Source organism: Dermacentor variabilis, chromosome 2 (genome assembly GCF_050947875.1).
Source record: "Dermacentor variabilis isolate Ectoservices chromosome 2, ASM5094787v1, whole genome shotgun sequence".
In the NCBI taxonomy this organism is placed as follows: Eukaryota; Metazoa; Arthropoda; class Arachnida; order Ixodida; family Ixodidae; genus Dermacentor; species Dermacentor variabilis.
In genome coordinates this window covers 236,017,150-236,033,367 of record NC_134569.1, presented here as the reverse complement: position 1 = coordinate 236,033,367, position 16,218 = coordinate 236,017,150, and the positions used below count along the sequence as shown (strand labels likewise).

Below are 16,218 nucleotides of genomic sequence, written 5' to 3'. Positions count from 1 at the left end.
AGCCGTGTTGTCAGGTGTCGCCGTTTAATGTTGTTTTTACCAAATCAACACAGGTCTATTCACAGTGGTCGCACCACGACCCTCAGAAAGCAGACAAACCGCCTCACCAACAAAGGCGAGTGCACAGCATGACCGTTGCGTGTTCATAGCCGCCATCTTTGTGAAATACTATAGGGTGGCCCCTCATTCTGAATGCCATTTGTAGGCGCATGTTCTCTTTTCGTAGCTTTGAGTGACCCATCACAAGACTAGCTTTGGATTCACATGGTGGGCTCAAAAATGTCATGTTACAGATGCATTTACACAGACGGCAGATGGATATGGACAAAAAAAGAAGGGGCGGGTCATCACACAAACTTGCTGTGGGCCCCCTGACTTGAGAACTCTTCACCGTTGGCACTGACCGCAGTTGATGCATGTGGCACCATTGTCTGCCAGAGCAGTGCCGAGTGTCCTGATACACATTCCTCACTTTTGTCTTTCATGAAGATTGGCCTTAACGAGCCGACAATAACCCACAGAAACCATCTGCCATAACGATGGAAAAAAAGAAACCTCCCATTTCGTGGAAGAAAACTGGAAACCAATACTTTCTGATGCCATTAAGCTCAGGAAAAAACCATTGGTATTTAGGACGACTTCATATATCTTCAGCTAGCTTCAAAGGGAAAAAGAAGCATTTAATTCCATTTGACATACATTCTAACGATAAAAAAATATTTTCCAGACTTTTGTATATGAACTCAGTTATTATCAATGCTAGCATACTAATTTGGTGTTTCCTTTAATGAGAGTAGAGCATATCATGCATCTGGACTCATAGGTACGTAAGTTGCTGAAAGCTAGCAAGATTCGTGCTTGGTAATGTGATCAGCCTCCTGAGCTCGTGCAGCACTGTGCTTTTTGCACAAAATTTGAAAGCATAGAAGTTTGCGTTAATTTTTCTGATATTTACCGTATTTTCGTGATTCTAAGCAGCCCCCGATTCTAAGCACCCCCCTCTATTTTCGCGAGAAAATTGGGAAAGAAGTTTGCATGCGAATCTAAGCATCCCCCTATTTGTTAGGAAGAGCGCATTGCCAAGGCCGCCAAGCGTGCTTGCTCACTCTTTCATCAAGCCGGAGCCGTCGGAGTCCCGAGGTGGAACGGCGTCCGCGGCGCGAGTACGCCGTACAGCCGGACTGTACGGCAGTACGGCGAAAGCTGCAGAAAGCGTACCCATCAACCATCGCAAAGGAGATTTCGGACGCTTGGAAGCGGGTCCAAGTGGACGTTGTGGTCAAATCATTTAAGAAGTGCTCGATCCCAAACCATTTCGACGGAACGGAAGACGACATCACAGGGTACGGAGCCGTGGTTCAAGCGGTGCGACGAACTCGAGCGGCAGTGACAGTGACTGAGCATCCGACACAAGCGGTGGGTTCACTGTCTGCACCGATTTTTCTTTTGAATGTTTGCAAAATAAAAGCTTATTTCTCGCACCCGTCTCGTCGTTATGTCGCAGCGAAAAGGGGAAGGGAGGGGGGGCATTCTAGATTTTTCGAATCTAAGCGCCCCCCCTCACTTTGGGCATCGCGATCGTGAAAAAAAGGGGGTGCTTAGAATCGAGTAAATACGGTAATATTTGACTTGATATTCCGCCTTTTCTTTTTGATTTGATTTGATATTTCATTCTAAATCTATTATCAGTGTTCACACACTCCTGATTTCAACTTCTCTCGCCCTACTCCAAGCAACTGCCTAATCTCCTCCCCCCATTAGCATTGGGAAATGAGTGAGCTGTATATAAACGTTGCCAAGAAAAGCATTTGCTGCCTGCCTTGGTGAAGACCAGTCCCCTTGTTTAAATGTTGGATCCAGCAACACTCCTTGCTCTAGCACTGTTGATCACTTCTGGCGTCCGTTTTCCCGTGAACCCATCTTCTTGTGAACCACGTTTGGCTAAGAAGGGCACTTCCACTCTGTGAAGAAGCATGACCAGTGTAGCTGTGTAGCAGTGGTTTAGCCAGAAATTTTATTCGGTAGGGGGGGGTCACGTTGCAGCTCGGCCTCCTCCTTATAAAATTTGTTGAGGGATCAAGTACATTAATAATAACTGCATTGCCATTGCCAAAAGTGCTGCAAAGAAATTCTTAAATGCTGTGCAATGTCAAGACAAATAAAATATGTATTTTTTCGTAAAAGAATATACTCGTATGTCCCAAAAATTGTGCCGGAAATAACTGATATCAATGCTTCCACGTTCTTTATCTATTTAATAAGTAAGGGAAAGATGACACGAACTTTAGTACTATATCAGTTCGAAACCAGCAAAGCAGTGCTTGCCGCTGATATGAAAAATGTAAAGGCCATGAAATGAACAAGTTCAGGGCAAATATTTTAATGAAACTTTGTCATTCAAGAACCTTGTTTACATTTTTGTACATATGCAACCACCAGGGAAAAATCTCAGTGATGCTGTCCTTTGTTCCAACGTATTGTACAGGAACAGCTGTCACCAGTCATGTATTGTGAGTAATTGCACTAAAATTATAGTTGCAGCAGAGAGCACATATAAAAAGCAGGAGTTCTGCAAAATATACGAGGGCAAGTAAAATGAAAGTATGCAGATGCAAAATGCAAATATATGAAAAACGAGGTATTTTATTTAAAAGTAGTCTCCATGAGCATTTAGACATTTGTCCTTGATACTAAAGAGCCGCGTGATTCTCGTCTCATAAAACTCCTTGGGTTGCCGCTTCAAAAAGACTGCAACTGGCTCTTTCATGTCATCGTCCGACACGAATCTCGTTCCCTTCAGCTGTTTCTTCAATTGCCCCAAAATCTGGAAGTCACAAGGCGACAGGTTTGGGCTGTATGGCGCATGTTGCAGCGTTTCCCATTTGAACTTTGCCAGTTTTGTGTTAACCACATCAACGATGTAGGGACGGGCATTGTTGTGGAGCAAGATGACCCCAATCGTCAATTTTCCACATCGTTTGTTCTTGATTGCGACACGCAGCCGATCCAGCATTTCACGATATCGCAAACGATTGATAGTCTTTCCAGGTTTAGCAAATTCAATCTGTTATGGCCCCGGACGAGAGAAAAAAAAGTCAACAATGCCTTTCCGGTGGAAATGATGGCCTTTACTTTCTTTGGAGGTGGTGAATTCGAATGTTTCCACTAAGCTTTGCCGTCCTGTTTCAGGCTCGTAGTAGCGACACCATGATTCGTCCTTGGTCATTGTTGCAGACAAGAAGTCATCACCCTCATTGTGATACTGGATCAGATGAGTCAAGGCAGCGCCATAACCTCTCCGTCCTATGGCGGTGGTTCATAATCTTGGGCATCTATTGCGCACACAAGAGCCGATAACCGAGGTGTTCATGAATTATGGTGTGAAATGAGCAGTGACTGATGTTCACATCCTCTGCCAGTTCATCGAAACTTATCCTCCGTTCTTGTCAGCTCCTCAATCTTTGCTATTGTGTTGGGGGTGATTGCACGGTGGCTTTGGCCTGGTCTTGGATTGACTGCAACTTTCACGTCCTTCTTTGAACAGTTTGCTCCAGTGCTTCAATGTGGCCAATGAAATGCAATGTTCAGCGTACACGACTACCAAACGACAACTAATTTCTTTTTGGGAAACACCTTCAGCTGTCAAAAACTCACGACACTACGCAGTTGAACTTTTGGAGCACCTATTATGTCACGCGACCATGTTCAAGCCAGTGTATGAGAGCATAAAACATTTAGCCTCACACCTGTGTGTCACTTTTGTAAATGAGAGATGCCTGTGTGCTACGTGCATGCTTCACAGATAATGAACCGAACCATTATTATGTGCAGTGGGTTGGCTCACTTTCATTTGAATCGCCCTCGTGCATTAGGAATGCGAAGATACAATAGAATATACAGATGCGAAGATAGAGCTTGACAAAGGGCAAAAAAGTGTCACTGGAAACAAAGTTCACTGCACGTATACACAAAACCTCGCAACAAGATATTTAAATATATGTATAAATCTCCAATAAATCTATGTATCTGAGAAAATGTCACTGTATATAATATGTCAAACAAGGCAAATAAACAAGTTGCGCAATCACAGATTCACAGATCACAGAATCCTAAGGCCCGCCACCCCTCCCTTCACTCCAGCTGATGTATCGCGCGTGACGGAAGGCGGCACACTTCCTCCCCGCTTTTCTCCCTTGCACACACAATACTGAGCCACCATCGTCAATTCACCCAAGCCACCACCACCCTCCTACGCTTTCACTCGCACATACAGCACGCGGCGCGTGGTCGCGATGTTATCGCCCTTGGACTTTATATGGAACATGAGGGCGACGGCGACGACAGGACTGTGCCTGGAGTGTCCATATAAATGCTATTGCAATAACAGATTAAGAGCATCGGGGAACTGAAGCATTCAGTGGCCGATTACTCTCCACAAAAGAAGAAGTAACAAAATCGAACTTTCACCATGCCACAATTTGCTGCGCCGCAACAACATCTTTTTTTATTTTGTGAGGTGGGGGCACCGAAATGAAAAAACGCAAAGGAAAGCACTCTGGCCAAAATTGAATGCCTACTTTGGGCACCTAATGTGGCTACTGAAGGAATACCAAAGAAAACGTAAGACGCTTGGTACACAGAGAAGCATGCGTATACTGCTCGTTATCCTACATCAGCGACACAAGGCTTTCCGAAGAGGTTGCGCTCAAGCGCACGCATTGCAATCCATCGAGTCCCCACAGTGATCATCAGCAGCAGCAGCAGCCTGGTTGCGCCCACTGCAGGGCAAAGGCTTCTCCCATACTTCTCCAAGTACCCCGGTCATGTACTATTTGTGGCCATGTTGTCCCTGCAAACTTCTTAGTCTCGTCCACCCACCTAACTTTCTGCCGCCCCCTGCTACGCTTCCCTTTCCTTGGAATCCAGTCCGTAACCCTTAACGTCCATCTTCCCTCCTCATTACATGTCCTGCCCGTGCCCATTTCTTTTTCTTGATTTCAACTAAAATGTCATTAACTCGCGTTTGTTCCCTCACCCAATCTGCTCTTCTCCCATCCCTTAACGTTACACCTATCATTCGTCTTTCCATAGCCCACAGCGATGGCAGCGAGCAACCATTGTTTCTTCTCATCTGCTAGCCAGAAAGCGTCCGAAACTCTGCCAAGCGAAAATCCACTCGGCCAGAGAAAAACAAACGCACACCAAAGTGCGCCGCGCAATGGTCGGGGCAACATGAGAAAAACGCATGCAGCCCGCGGCCCGTGGCAGCCCGCGGGTAGCGAGAACAAGAAAATTGAAGACGCTCAATGTGTCCTAGCGAATAAAAGTCAAAGTAGAAAAAATAAATAAGAACGTAGTTGTCTTTGCTGGCCTTAGTGTCTTGACATGAATGCTTTGGCATAGGTGAAAAAAATGGTGATATTCTTTTCTTTAACATGATGGCAGAAATGAACCATTAAAACGCTTTGTCTCATTGGACCTTTGTGCGTGCTTTGTCAACTTGTTTGATAATGTGTTGATTTGGCTTGTCTCGTTGTATGGTCCAACGTACAACTTTAGAAAACTTAATGCACCTTTGGTGTCAAATGCTTGTAACAACACCAAACCCACAAAGTTCTGGAATTTAAAATCTAAAGCACAACTTTGGAAACGTCAAAGCACCTTTCACATCAAAAGTTTATTAGAACTTTATACCCATAAAGTTTCGGAATTGAAATCCATGCGCTCAGTAGATTCCGTGGCCTCCGTGAGATGCCGCAACGAGCCCGCTCGCCATCAAAACGCCCTTGAAATTTTGTGCTTGGATGGGGCTCCTTGCGTCATGTGACTCCCGGTGCATGGGTGTTGCCACGAAATCCGGTCCGAGTTCGCAATGTTTGCGCTGAAATGTCTTTTCGAGCGTGAAAATAACATTCTAGACAAAATCCAGAATGATTTCTGGCGCCAGGGGTTGTTTTGGTCGGTGGTGCATGACAGCACAAAAGAAATTTCGGGGACAGGCTGAAGCCCCTAAGCAGTCTCCCCCCCCCTGGCTACGCCCCTGTGGGCCCCTTAATGGCGAACTGACCCTCCGCCGCGGGTCGGCCCGGCATTGCACTATCTTCGGGATTGGCCAGCATATGGGAAGTTTTGTGTCTACACACGGGGACGATTCTGGGGGAACTAGCCCTTAATAGCTTCGCTGTAAAACAACATTCATTGGCTTCTGATTTTGCCAGACTTACATGACACCATTTAATACCTAGCTTGTATCTGTGTGTAATTGGGTGTACATGCATATCATTGCTTGATAGGCCACTCCCTTAGATAAATGCACTGGGGTAATGCCAAAGGCAGTGGTGCTTTCTTTTTCACTACATACATGCCTCAATATACAATGACAAGACAAAGTTCTCCCACTAAGTTACCAGCTGGATAGTGCCTGTGCAAATCTGGTACAAACTAATAAAGAAATACATATATCTTTTTTTGACAGCTGAGCTACAGTACTAGCCATGTGATTTAGTACAGAAAGACATATTGTTGAACTTTTCTATAAGGGACATAGATCAATTAAAACAAATCATTGGATTTAATTAAGTAAATATAAGATTTGCTTGCTCAAGCTTCATTTCAAAGGGGTATTCTCCTGCTATAACGAAAGTAATAATATGAGATCCAACGCACTAGCAGTTATAGTGAAGCAAATTTATTTGCACGGGGCTCAAAATGTGTTCTGGTATTGAAAATGTTAAATATAGTCACTAACTGATATTTCCGATAATTGATTTTTGAACCTGCCTTGACCTTTGGGACTTCGCTGCAGCATCATCACCTGCCCCTCGAACCAATGTATAACAGCAGCTGAAATTTTGAAGACTTCATACTTGGCTTTTTACATTATGTGCTCGTGCAAAGCACCGCGGCTGTATGTAATGCTGCTGCCATGTTGACTCGGCACCAAGCCAGAACTTCGACTGCCGACTGCTGTGCAAGCAGATCTGGTTAGAGCATTACACTGCTGAGCTTGAGGTCGCAAGTTCGATTGCAGTCACAGCAGCCAGATTTTGATGACAAAATATGAGAACGCTTGTGTATATAGATCTAGGTGCACGTTAAAGGTCCACAGGTGGTCAAAATTAATCCATATTTCCCCACAATGGTGTGCCTCGTAATCAGGTCATGGTTTCTGCACACGAGACCCCAGAATTTCATTTTTTTAATCACCATTTAGGCCTAGTGGCCTATGCAATACAGGGAAGAAAATTTGCTGACAGCAGGTGGAGTGGCTGCCAACAAAGTTTAAGGGAAGCTCCCCATAAATATGCTCATACCTGTAGGCGTCATCGTTGATCAAACCTGAGATTGCAGACACAGTCTTGACTGATGGCGGTGGCAGTAGAGTTAAGTTTGTGTATGGCCTTCTTTGTGTCTAAAAACGGCACTGGTTGTAGTACTTAACAAGTACAACTCAAAATGCACGGGGGCAATTTTTTTTTTACTCTATATTAAGATGGCACACTCTCTATGCACATGTGCATTTTGGCCCTTACAACTTGGCTTGGTTGGGCTGCCGTGAGTTGATGGGGGTGTGGGCGTTTGCTGCGGTGTCTCGCTAATGAGATGGTGCTTAACATCACGATGTTGGGAGCGCCGGCGGCAGTGCCCTGCTGTGTGCCCTGCTGTGCCAGTGTTGTTGTGAAGAGGTTCGACTTTGATAAGGCTGTGCCCTGCTGGGATGTCATGAAACCTCCTGGTGTGCAGCGCGTGCCCTTGCCCTGGAGAAGGAGGCTGGCCGAACAGTCGTCTACTGTGCCATGGGCTCAGAGTGGCGGCCCTTTGGGCTGCCTCGGCAGCGAAGGCCCTTGGACTCAGTCATCCTGGACACCGGCATAGCCGAGCGTCTGCTCGCTGACATCCGGGAGTTCATCGCCAACCCTCAGTGGTATGCCGAACGAGGTGAGCCTTGTGTAGTTGCGTGCAACGTTAGCCTGACTGGCACCTCTTAAAAACAGTAAACAGTGTGAGGAGACAGATGCGAAATGCCCTTTAAAGTGGACAGCTTTCATTGGGTCTTTCACTCATTGTTGTGTTCAGTGGCCCGACTTTTTTTTTTACGTTGCGAAGGGAAATACTCTTGCACAACTGAGCTGCTGGGCACATTCTTCGCCAAACACCACCTAGCTCTTTGGGACGTGTGTGTTTCCACGCGAGAGCTCTGCGGTGTCTGATGATTTAGACACTGCGGTCAGCGGTTGCACTTCGCTGCTTTTTCTGCCACCTGGGATGATAATTTCGGAGCACGTTTGGCGCCAAAGTGTGCTGCGTGTCTGTTATCGAAATGTGCTGTTTCATTTTGTCAGTGCACCACAGTGTCACTTTATTTATTTATTTATTTATTTATTTCCTCATCGAAGGTCTCTTGTTGAGACATTACAAGAGGGAGTGGGGGTTAGTGACAAAGAAACATACTGCAAATTACAAAGGCATGATTTCGATGAGCCGCTTGAATGCAAGTGGGTCAATGATAGTGGCAACTTCGGTGGGCAGGCCATTCCAGTCTCGTGTTGTGCGCAGAAAAAGTTAATGCTGAAAAGTCATGGTATGGGCTTGTGGTACTGTGTTAGAGTGACTGGTACGGGCAATGCTATGTGCCCTTTTTATGTACGGGTTGTCAAAAGGCAAAGAATGGAAAAATTTATGAAAAAGGTTAACACGTGCTATTCCACCGCGTGAGGCTAGGGAGGGTAAGCTTATTTGGGCTTTTAGTGCTGAGATGCTTGAATTGGTATGATAAGTTGACAGACTAAATCATGTTGCGCAGTTCTGAACTGACTCGAGGGTGTTAATAAGGTTATTATGGGGGGGTTCAAAATAGCATCGGCATACTCCAGCTTGGGCCACACAAAGGTTAGAAAAGCAAGTTGTTTAATATAGGGAGGAGTGCTGACTGCTAGAGTTCGTGGAATATGACATCCTCCAGTGCACTACATCTGCAGGCTTGGAGTGATGCCTGACACCAGCGAAAGATGCCGAGAGCAAGTGGGTCTATACTAATCCAAGTACAACCAAATTAGCAAGGCCCACTAAGCTTGAACAAAGACACTGTCTCACCAGAACAGGAATTGGCCTTCCTGGTGCAGTATTCGGCCACAACCTCCCCAATGATATCTATAATTAACTTACGGCCCTCAGTCCCCAGCAGCTGCGGGGCACTTGTCCAAAGTGGTGGTCAGACCTGTAACGCAGCAGAGGGTGCTAAGAATCTCTGGATGCGGACAGGCCGCCAATGGAAACTCACCCTGTCAACCTTTAATTGCCGAACTCTATCCAGTGAGGCTAGCTTAGCAGTACTCTTTGAGGAACTATCAGACATTGTTTGGGATATCATCGGCTTTGGTGAGATTAGAAGAACTGGTGAGGCTTATATGTTGTTGAATAATAGCCATAGCCATGTCCTCTGCTATAGAGGTCTCCCTGATAAGAAGCAATACGGAGTAGGATTCCTAATCCAAAGGACAAAGCGAGCAACATTGACAAATTCTACAGCCTTAATGAGAAGATAGCAGCAGTTGTAATCAAAATTAATAAGAGGTATAGATAAAAGGTAGTACTAACCTACGCTCCAACATCCAGTCACGACGATGGGGAAGTAGATCAGTTTTATGAAGATGTTGAATTAGCGATGAGAAAAGTGCAAACTCAGTATACTGTAGTAATGGGGGACTTCAATGCAAAAGTGGGGAAAAAGCAGGCTGCTGAACAAGCAATTGGCAACTACGGCGTCGATTCTAGGAACTCTAGAGGAGAGATGCTGGTAGAATTCACAGAAAGGAATAAGCTTCGAATAATGAACACCTTTTTCAGGAAACGTAACAATAAGTGGACCTGGAAAAGCCCTAATGGTGAAGCAAGGAATGAAATTGATTTCATACTTTCTGCCGATCCCAGCATAGTGCAGGATCTAGAAGAGATAGGTAGGGTAAAGTGCAGTGATCATAGGTTAGTGAGGGCTAGGATTCACTTCAATTTAAAGAGAGAAAGTGCAAAATTGGTCAAGAAGAAACAAGTCAACCTAGAGGCAGTTAGGGTAAAAGCAGACAAATTCAGGCTGGCACTTGTAAACAAATTTGCAGCGTTAGAACAGAGAGATGATGATGATGACATAGAGGTAATGAATGAAACCGTAACAAGGCTGACTTCAGAGGCAGCAACTGAAGTGGGAGGCAAGGCATCAAGGCAACCAATAGGCAAGCTCTCCCAAGTAACAAAGGATCTAATATGGAAATGACAAAGAATGAAAGTGTCCAGCTCAAGGGATCAGATAGAATTCGCGGAACTGTCAAAGCTGATCAACAAAGCCAAAATAAGTGATATTCAAAACTATAATTGAGAAAGGCTGAGGAAGCCGTAAAAGATGGATGCAGCCTGAAATCAGTGAGAAGGAAACTTGGCATAGGACAAACCAAGATTTATGCACTGAAAGATGAGCAGGGTAATATCATCAGCAATCTCAAAGGTATAATAAATGCAGTGGAAGAATTCTATACTGGCCTGTACAGTACCCAGAGGACTCAGGAGAACTTCATTCAAAACGATAATGAACAGGATACAGAAACTCCTGCTCTAACTAGAGATGAAGTCAGAAGAGCCTTGCAAGACATGATACAAGGAAGAGCGGCAGGAGAAGATGGAATAACTGTCAATTTAATCAAAGATAGAGGAGACATTATGCTTGGAAAACTGGCCACTCTCTATACGAAGTGGCTATCAACAGCAAGGGTCCCAGAAAACTGGAAGAATGCAAACATTATACTAATCCACAAAAAAGGAAACATTAAGGAACTAAACATTTATAGGCCTATTAGTTTACTCCCAGTGTTATATAAAATATTTATCGAAATAATCTCCAATAGGATACGGGCAACACTGGGCTTTAGTCAACCAAGGGAACAGGCGGGCTTCAGGAAGGGAGTCTCTACATTGGATCACATCCCTGTCATTAATCAGGTTATTGAGAAATCTGCAGAGTACAATAAACCTCTCTAATGGCTTTCATAGATTACGAAAAAGCATTGAATTCAGTAGAGGTACCAGCAATCATAGAGGCATTGCGTAATCAAGGAGTACAGACCGTTTACGTTAATACCTTGGAAAATATCTACAGAGATTCCACAGCCAGCTTAATTCTACACAAGAAAAGTAGGAAGATACCTATAAAGAAAGGATTCAGACAAGGAGACACAATCTCTCCAATGCTATTCACTGCGTGCTTGGAAGAAATATTCAAGCTATTAAACTGGGAAGGTTTAGGAGTAAGCATCGACGGCAAATATCCCAGCAACCTTCGGTTTGCCGATGACATTGTTCTATTCAGCAACACTGCATATGAGTTATAACAAATGATTGAGGACCTTAACAGAGAGATTAATAGTGGGGTTGAAGATTAAAATGCAGAAGACAAAGATAATGAGGAATAACCGGGCAAGGGAACAAGAGTTCAGGATCGCCAGTCAGCCTTTGGAGTCTGTGAAGGAGTACGTTTACCTAGGTCAACTAATCATAGGGAACCCTGACCATGAGAAGGAAATTCACAGAAGAACAAAAATGGGTTGGATCGCATACGGCAGACATCGTGAGCTCCTGACTCGGAGCTTACTGTTAACATTGAAAAGGAAGGTACACAATCAGTGTGTTTTACCGGTGCTGACATATGGGGCAGAGACTTGGAGACTGACAAAAAAGCTTGAGAACAAGTTAAGGGCGGCGCAAAGAGTGATAGAACAAAGAATACTAGGCATAACTTTAAGAGACAGAAAGAAAGTGGTTTGGATCAGAGAGCAAATGGGTGTCGACGACATTCTAATTGACATGAAGACAAAAAGATGGTGCTGGGCAAGTCACGTAATGTGTAGAGTAGATAACCGTTGGACCATTAGGGTGACAGAATGGGTACCAAGAGAAGGGAAGTGCAGTAGAGGACGACAGAAGACTAGGTGCTACAACGAAATTGGGAAATTTGCGGGTGCTAGTTGGAATCAATTGGCGCAGGACAGGGGTATTTGGAGATCGCGGGGAGAGGCCTTTGTTCTGCAGTGGACATAAAATAGGCTGATGATGATGATGATGAGAGTTCGTGGGATCTGGATAATGTTAAAGTGAACAATTCGAAGAGTATCTGGTCTTTGTGGAGCAAATGGGCACAGAAAAAAATTCCCTGATAATTATGGTACTCCCTAATTCGAAATTTGAGCGCAGCTCTATACGCATTTTTATTTCGCTATAATTGGCTGGCGCGTACAATCTGTCTCATGAGGCACACCACTGCCTCGTTAACGTGGATATCGCGAGAGGCAGTGCATGGGTAACGTGTGGACGTGATTCACAGTGGCCGTCACAGATGGACCTCTCAGACAATGTGTGCTACTCTGGCGCCATCTTGTAGCCATTAGCTGCACTATGCTTTTCTTCGCATGCTTTCGCCTTACCCTCCTCCTCCACCTTCCACCTCGTGGTTCTACTGCACCCTCCTGCTCGCGTCTTTCATCCCTCACTGCGCTCCGCACTCTGCATCATTCTTGGTGCGGACGTGCACAGCTTTTAATTCATACTTTCGCTTGATTTCTGCAAATCCTAACAATAAGAGGACAAGCGCATTCGAAGCACCAGCAGCAACTATTTCATCCATATTTTCTAACTTCATTTTCTTTATTTCCACTGTGAGCACTGTGCGCAAACACAACACATTTAAATATATACAGAGCACAAAATTTATTATATTTTTTCAAGACAAGGAGGTAGCCAACTAACAATTATATTTAATGATATGGATAGTCTATGCCTAGAGAATGAATATGTTGCTGTATGTTCACCTCGCTTCAAATTGCTTTGCGTTTTTTTTTTTTTGTCCCTGAAAGAAAACCTACAGACTTTACTGACCCCTTCAGCAGATTCTTTTATCAATGGCGTGCAAAATGCATGGGAATGATATGTCTCAGTATTGCTTCTCTATCCAGTCTGCAGTGCTAACAACTCGCAAAAAAGAGACCTCTTCTAATAATTTATAATGGTTGTTAGGGATGGAAACATCGCCACTTGCATGCAGACGTCAAATATATATATATATATATATATATATATATATATATATATATATATATATATATATATATATATGTAATTCACTCAGTCACCAAAATGAGGCTGAGCCAAATTCACTCAAAATCAGATTCAATAGCAGTCATGTGCAGCAGCGCTTATACTCGGACTCACAGTAAAAGAAAAGGAGAGAGAGGCTGCAGTTTTGCTGGAAAGCGAAGCAGTATCAGTGTGTGATGCCCAAATATGGGGACAAAGGTTCGTGTACTCAAAGGTTCTGACGGTTGTCTTAGGCGGAGCCTCCGAGAACGCAATTGAGAACAAAGCCGTTGGTTTCGAAAACACACACACACTTTTAATGGAACTAAAAAGAGGATTAAAATAAATAGAAGAAAATATAAAACATAAAGGGAACACTCAAATAGACCTCACGGCAGTAAGAAACACACTTGGGGCTGTATGAAATTAACTAGTGCGCGAGTCCAGGCTTGCCACGACGTCAGGGACGCATAACAGTCTCAACGCGGAGACACGGCGACAAGTTGACGAAAGGAGTTGTGCCGCTCTCACCAAAGGTCGGGGTGTAGGGTGGGTGACCGGGCGACTGGAGCACGCCAGCTCTGGCTTGGAGAGGTAAGACAGGCGGCTTGGCGGCAAGAGCAGATGGCGGCGGCGGAGTTCTGGCCGGGCAGCTGGGCGTAGAGCTCGGGCCCGTAGCCCGACTACTCTCGTCCTGCCCATGGGCACAGAAGCTCGAACGCCAGCCTCGAGCAGCTGGAGGCACGCTCAGGTAGACTGGCGACATGCAGGGACAAGTTGGCAGGAGGCACCGGTCGGGTGAAGTCCTGGTGGCTCAGGTCTGGAACCCGATGGCCGACCTTCTCCTGGCGTCTTTGCTGGAACTCTCCCAGTGTCTCCCCTGCGTCTCCCTCCTGCTGCCAGCATGCGTCGCCTTTTCTTTCACTCTGGCTGATTAGTCATTTTCCGATTGGCTGCCTGACGCCCCATGGTCTTTCCTGATTGGTTGGCTTTTCTTCTTTTAGTTCCTTTTCTTGCGCCGTGCGTTCACGTGCCGGATGCTCTTCGGCATTGTTTTCCTCCAGCACAGAATTCGCCTCGGTGCGCGCACTCCTTGTCGTCTGCTCCTGTCTGTCCCGATCACCGCACCATGTCGCGCACCACACATCACACAGTGATAGCAAAGTTATTACATGAAGGAAAATTCTTACCATATAAATCTGTGAAAGGGCTGCACCCATGTAAGGGCCACACCCCCAACTTGACAGCTAATATTTAAAAAAAACAAAACACCCAACTAAGAAGCAGTCACATTCAGTGTGCTTACTCCAGTCACGCTCAACAGCGAATTTTTGCGTGCAGCGTACTTTAGCGCCTCGCTAGTGCATGGCGAGAGGAGGCGATCGTGGTGCTTTACGGTGGGCTTTGTACATGTGGTTGGAAAATTTAGTTCAAATAGCCCGGTCCTATGTAAGGTTTGTCAAAATCGCAACAAAGAAGTGGGGCCCTTACATGACTCTATACATTACATTGGCCATATAAATTGTAGTAAACATTCACTTCCTAATTAAAAGCACAGTGTAATGAGCAAGCCATGTAAACCTGTATATATCTTACTGCATGACCACGAGCACTCGCAATCACAACGCTGGCATTGTGAAGAGCACCGGCAGTGGGGGCGAACAGTTCTTGCAGCCACGTGATTCGCCGCGACTCCATAAATTAGATTCAGCATGGTCATCTGCCTATTTTTATTTCCACTACAAGACAGTCTCAGCCAGCAATATCTCCAGTTACCACTCTCTCAACTACGTGATCTGCAACACTAGGGGCACGGAAAGACAGCCCGAGAAGAAAGACAGCACACATAAAGTTAGTAGCCATCCCTGCTGCCCTTTAGCATTGCACACACCAATAAACTACCAACAATTAGGTGCGGCCCGCGGGCCGTGTAAACATTAGCCATGCACAGTCATTCACAGCCACGGCAGGGATAGAGGAGAAGACGTGCGCTCACCTTCTCAAGCGCGCGTTTCGTCACGTGACCTCCAACTAACTCAAACATTGAGCACTTGGGAAGATAATGCCCATCAAGCTGCCATCCTTTTCAGCTCACTGTTACGTGCTTTCTTCTCGCATCCACGATGTATAAGCCGCTCATTCATATGGCTTTTTGGCCTCATACGAAACATCACAGCGACGATGAGAAATAAAATGAGAAATAGAAAACATGTGTCAAGTTCGCTTCTTCCATGGCTGCGGACGTCGCAATCTGCACTGGCTACAAACACAGCAGGAGCACCAACGACAAAGCCAACAGGGTACGTCGCTTATCCATACTTTGCCAAAACACATCTGATGCTGAGAAGGAAGCGTATTTTTTAATGTATAAGCACCAGCGGAAACGTAACGCTAGTTGCACGGGGAAACAGCACACATGAAGGAAGCAGCCATCTCTTATTGCAAGCTTGAACCCAGTGCAGATTACCTACAAAATAAAGCGCACCACCTGCATATGTGGTACTGCTCAGGCACACAGACAGCCAAGTGCAGTCGCTACAAACTAGAAGAAAACACGCACTTTACTGACTGGTTCGACATAACTGATTGATTCGGAAAAGTGTTCGCTCTCGTCCTAATGGAGGGGTACACCTTCGTGAACGTTGTGTGGCAATAAGTCTGGATAAAAGAAAGAAGTTGGGAGCTATCGCATAGCTCTAGTGTGTTCTGTACCAGGACGCTAGTTTTACAGAGTTTTCCTTCTACACTAAGATGATGAGCAAAACGAGAACAAGGTGAAAGCAGGAGCCAATTTTTCGACGGGTGGACTTGTCTTCTTCAAGGCTCATCGTCTTAAATCTCGCTCATCGTCTTGAATTTCCATCTCCCACATTCCCCGTGTTTTCCCTTCTACATTCCCTTCGCGAAATGCGAAGGTTGTGGGTTCGGCTCCCACCTGCGGCAAGTTGTTTTTTCATCCACAATAATTTCCACTAATTGATCGTTTCTTTATTTCATTTATTCAGTACAAGTAATTTCTCCTATGTTGTCCTTGGTGTCAGTGTTTGTTGGCTTCTCATGATATGACTAATAAAAATCGGGCCCCTCGGTTAACCCCCTTTC

At 45.2% G+C, this 16,218-nt stretch overlaps 1 protein-coding gene across 3 annotated transcripts in view; it reads left to right on the top strand.

The window, feature by feature from the left end:
* Bcs1 (mitochondrial chaperone BCS1) overlaps positions 1-16,218 on the top strand; it is a 90,221-nt gene that overhangs the window by 15,648 nt on the left and 58,355 nt on the right. For all 3 annotated transcript variants that reach the window (XM_075682718.1, XM_075682717.1, XM_075682719.1), the window contains exon 5: positions 7,744-7,938. In XM_075682718.1, the coding sequence (XP_075538833.1) occupies positions 7,744-7,938 (195 nt within the window). The remainder of the gene's footprint in view (positions 1-7,743; positions 7,939-16,218) is intronic.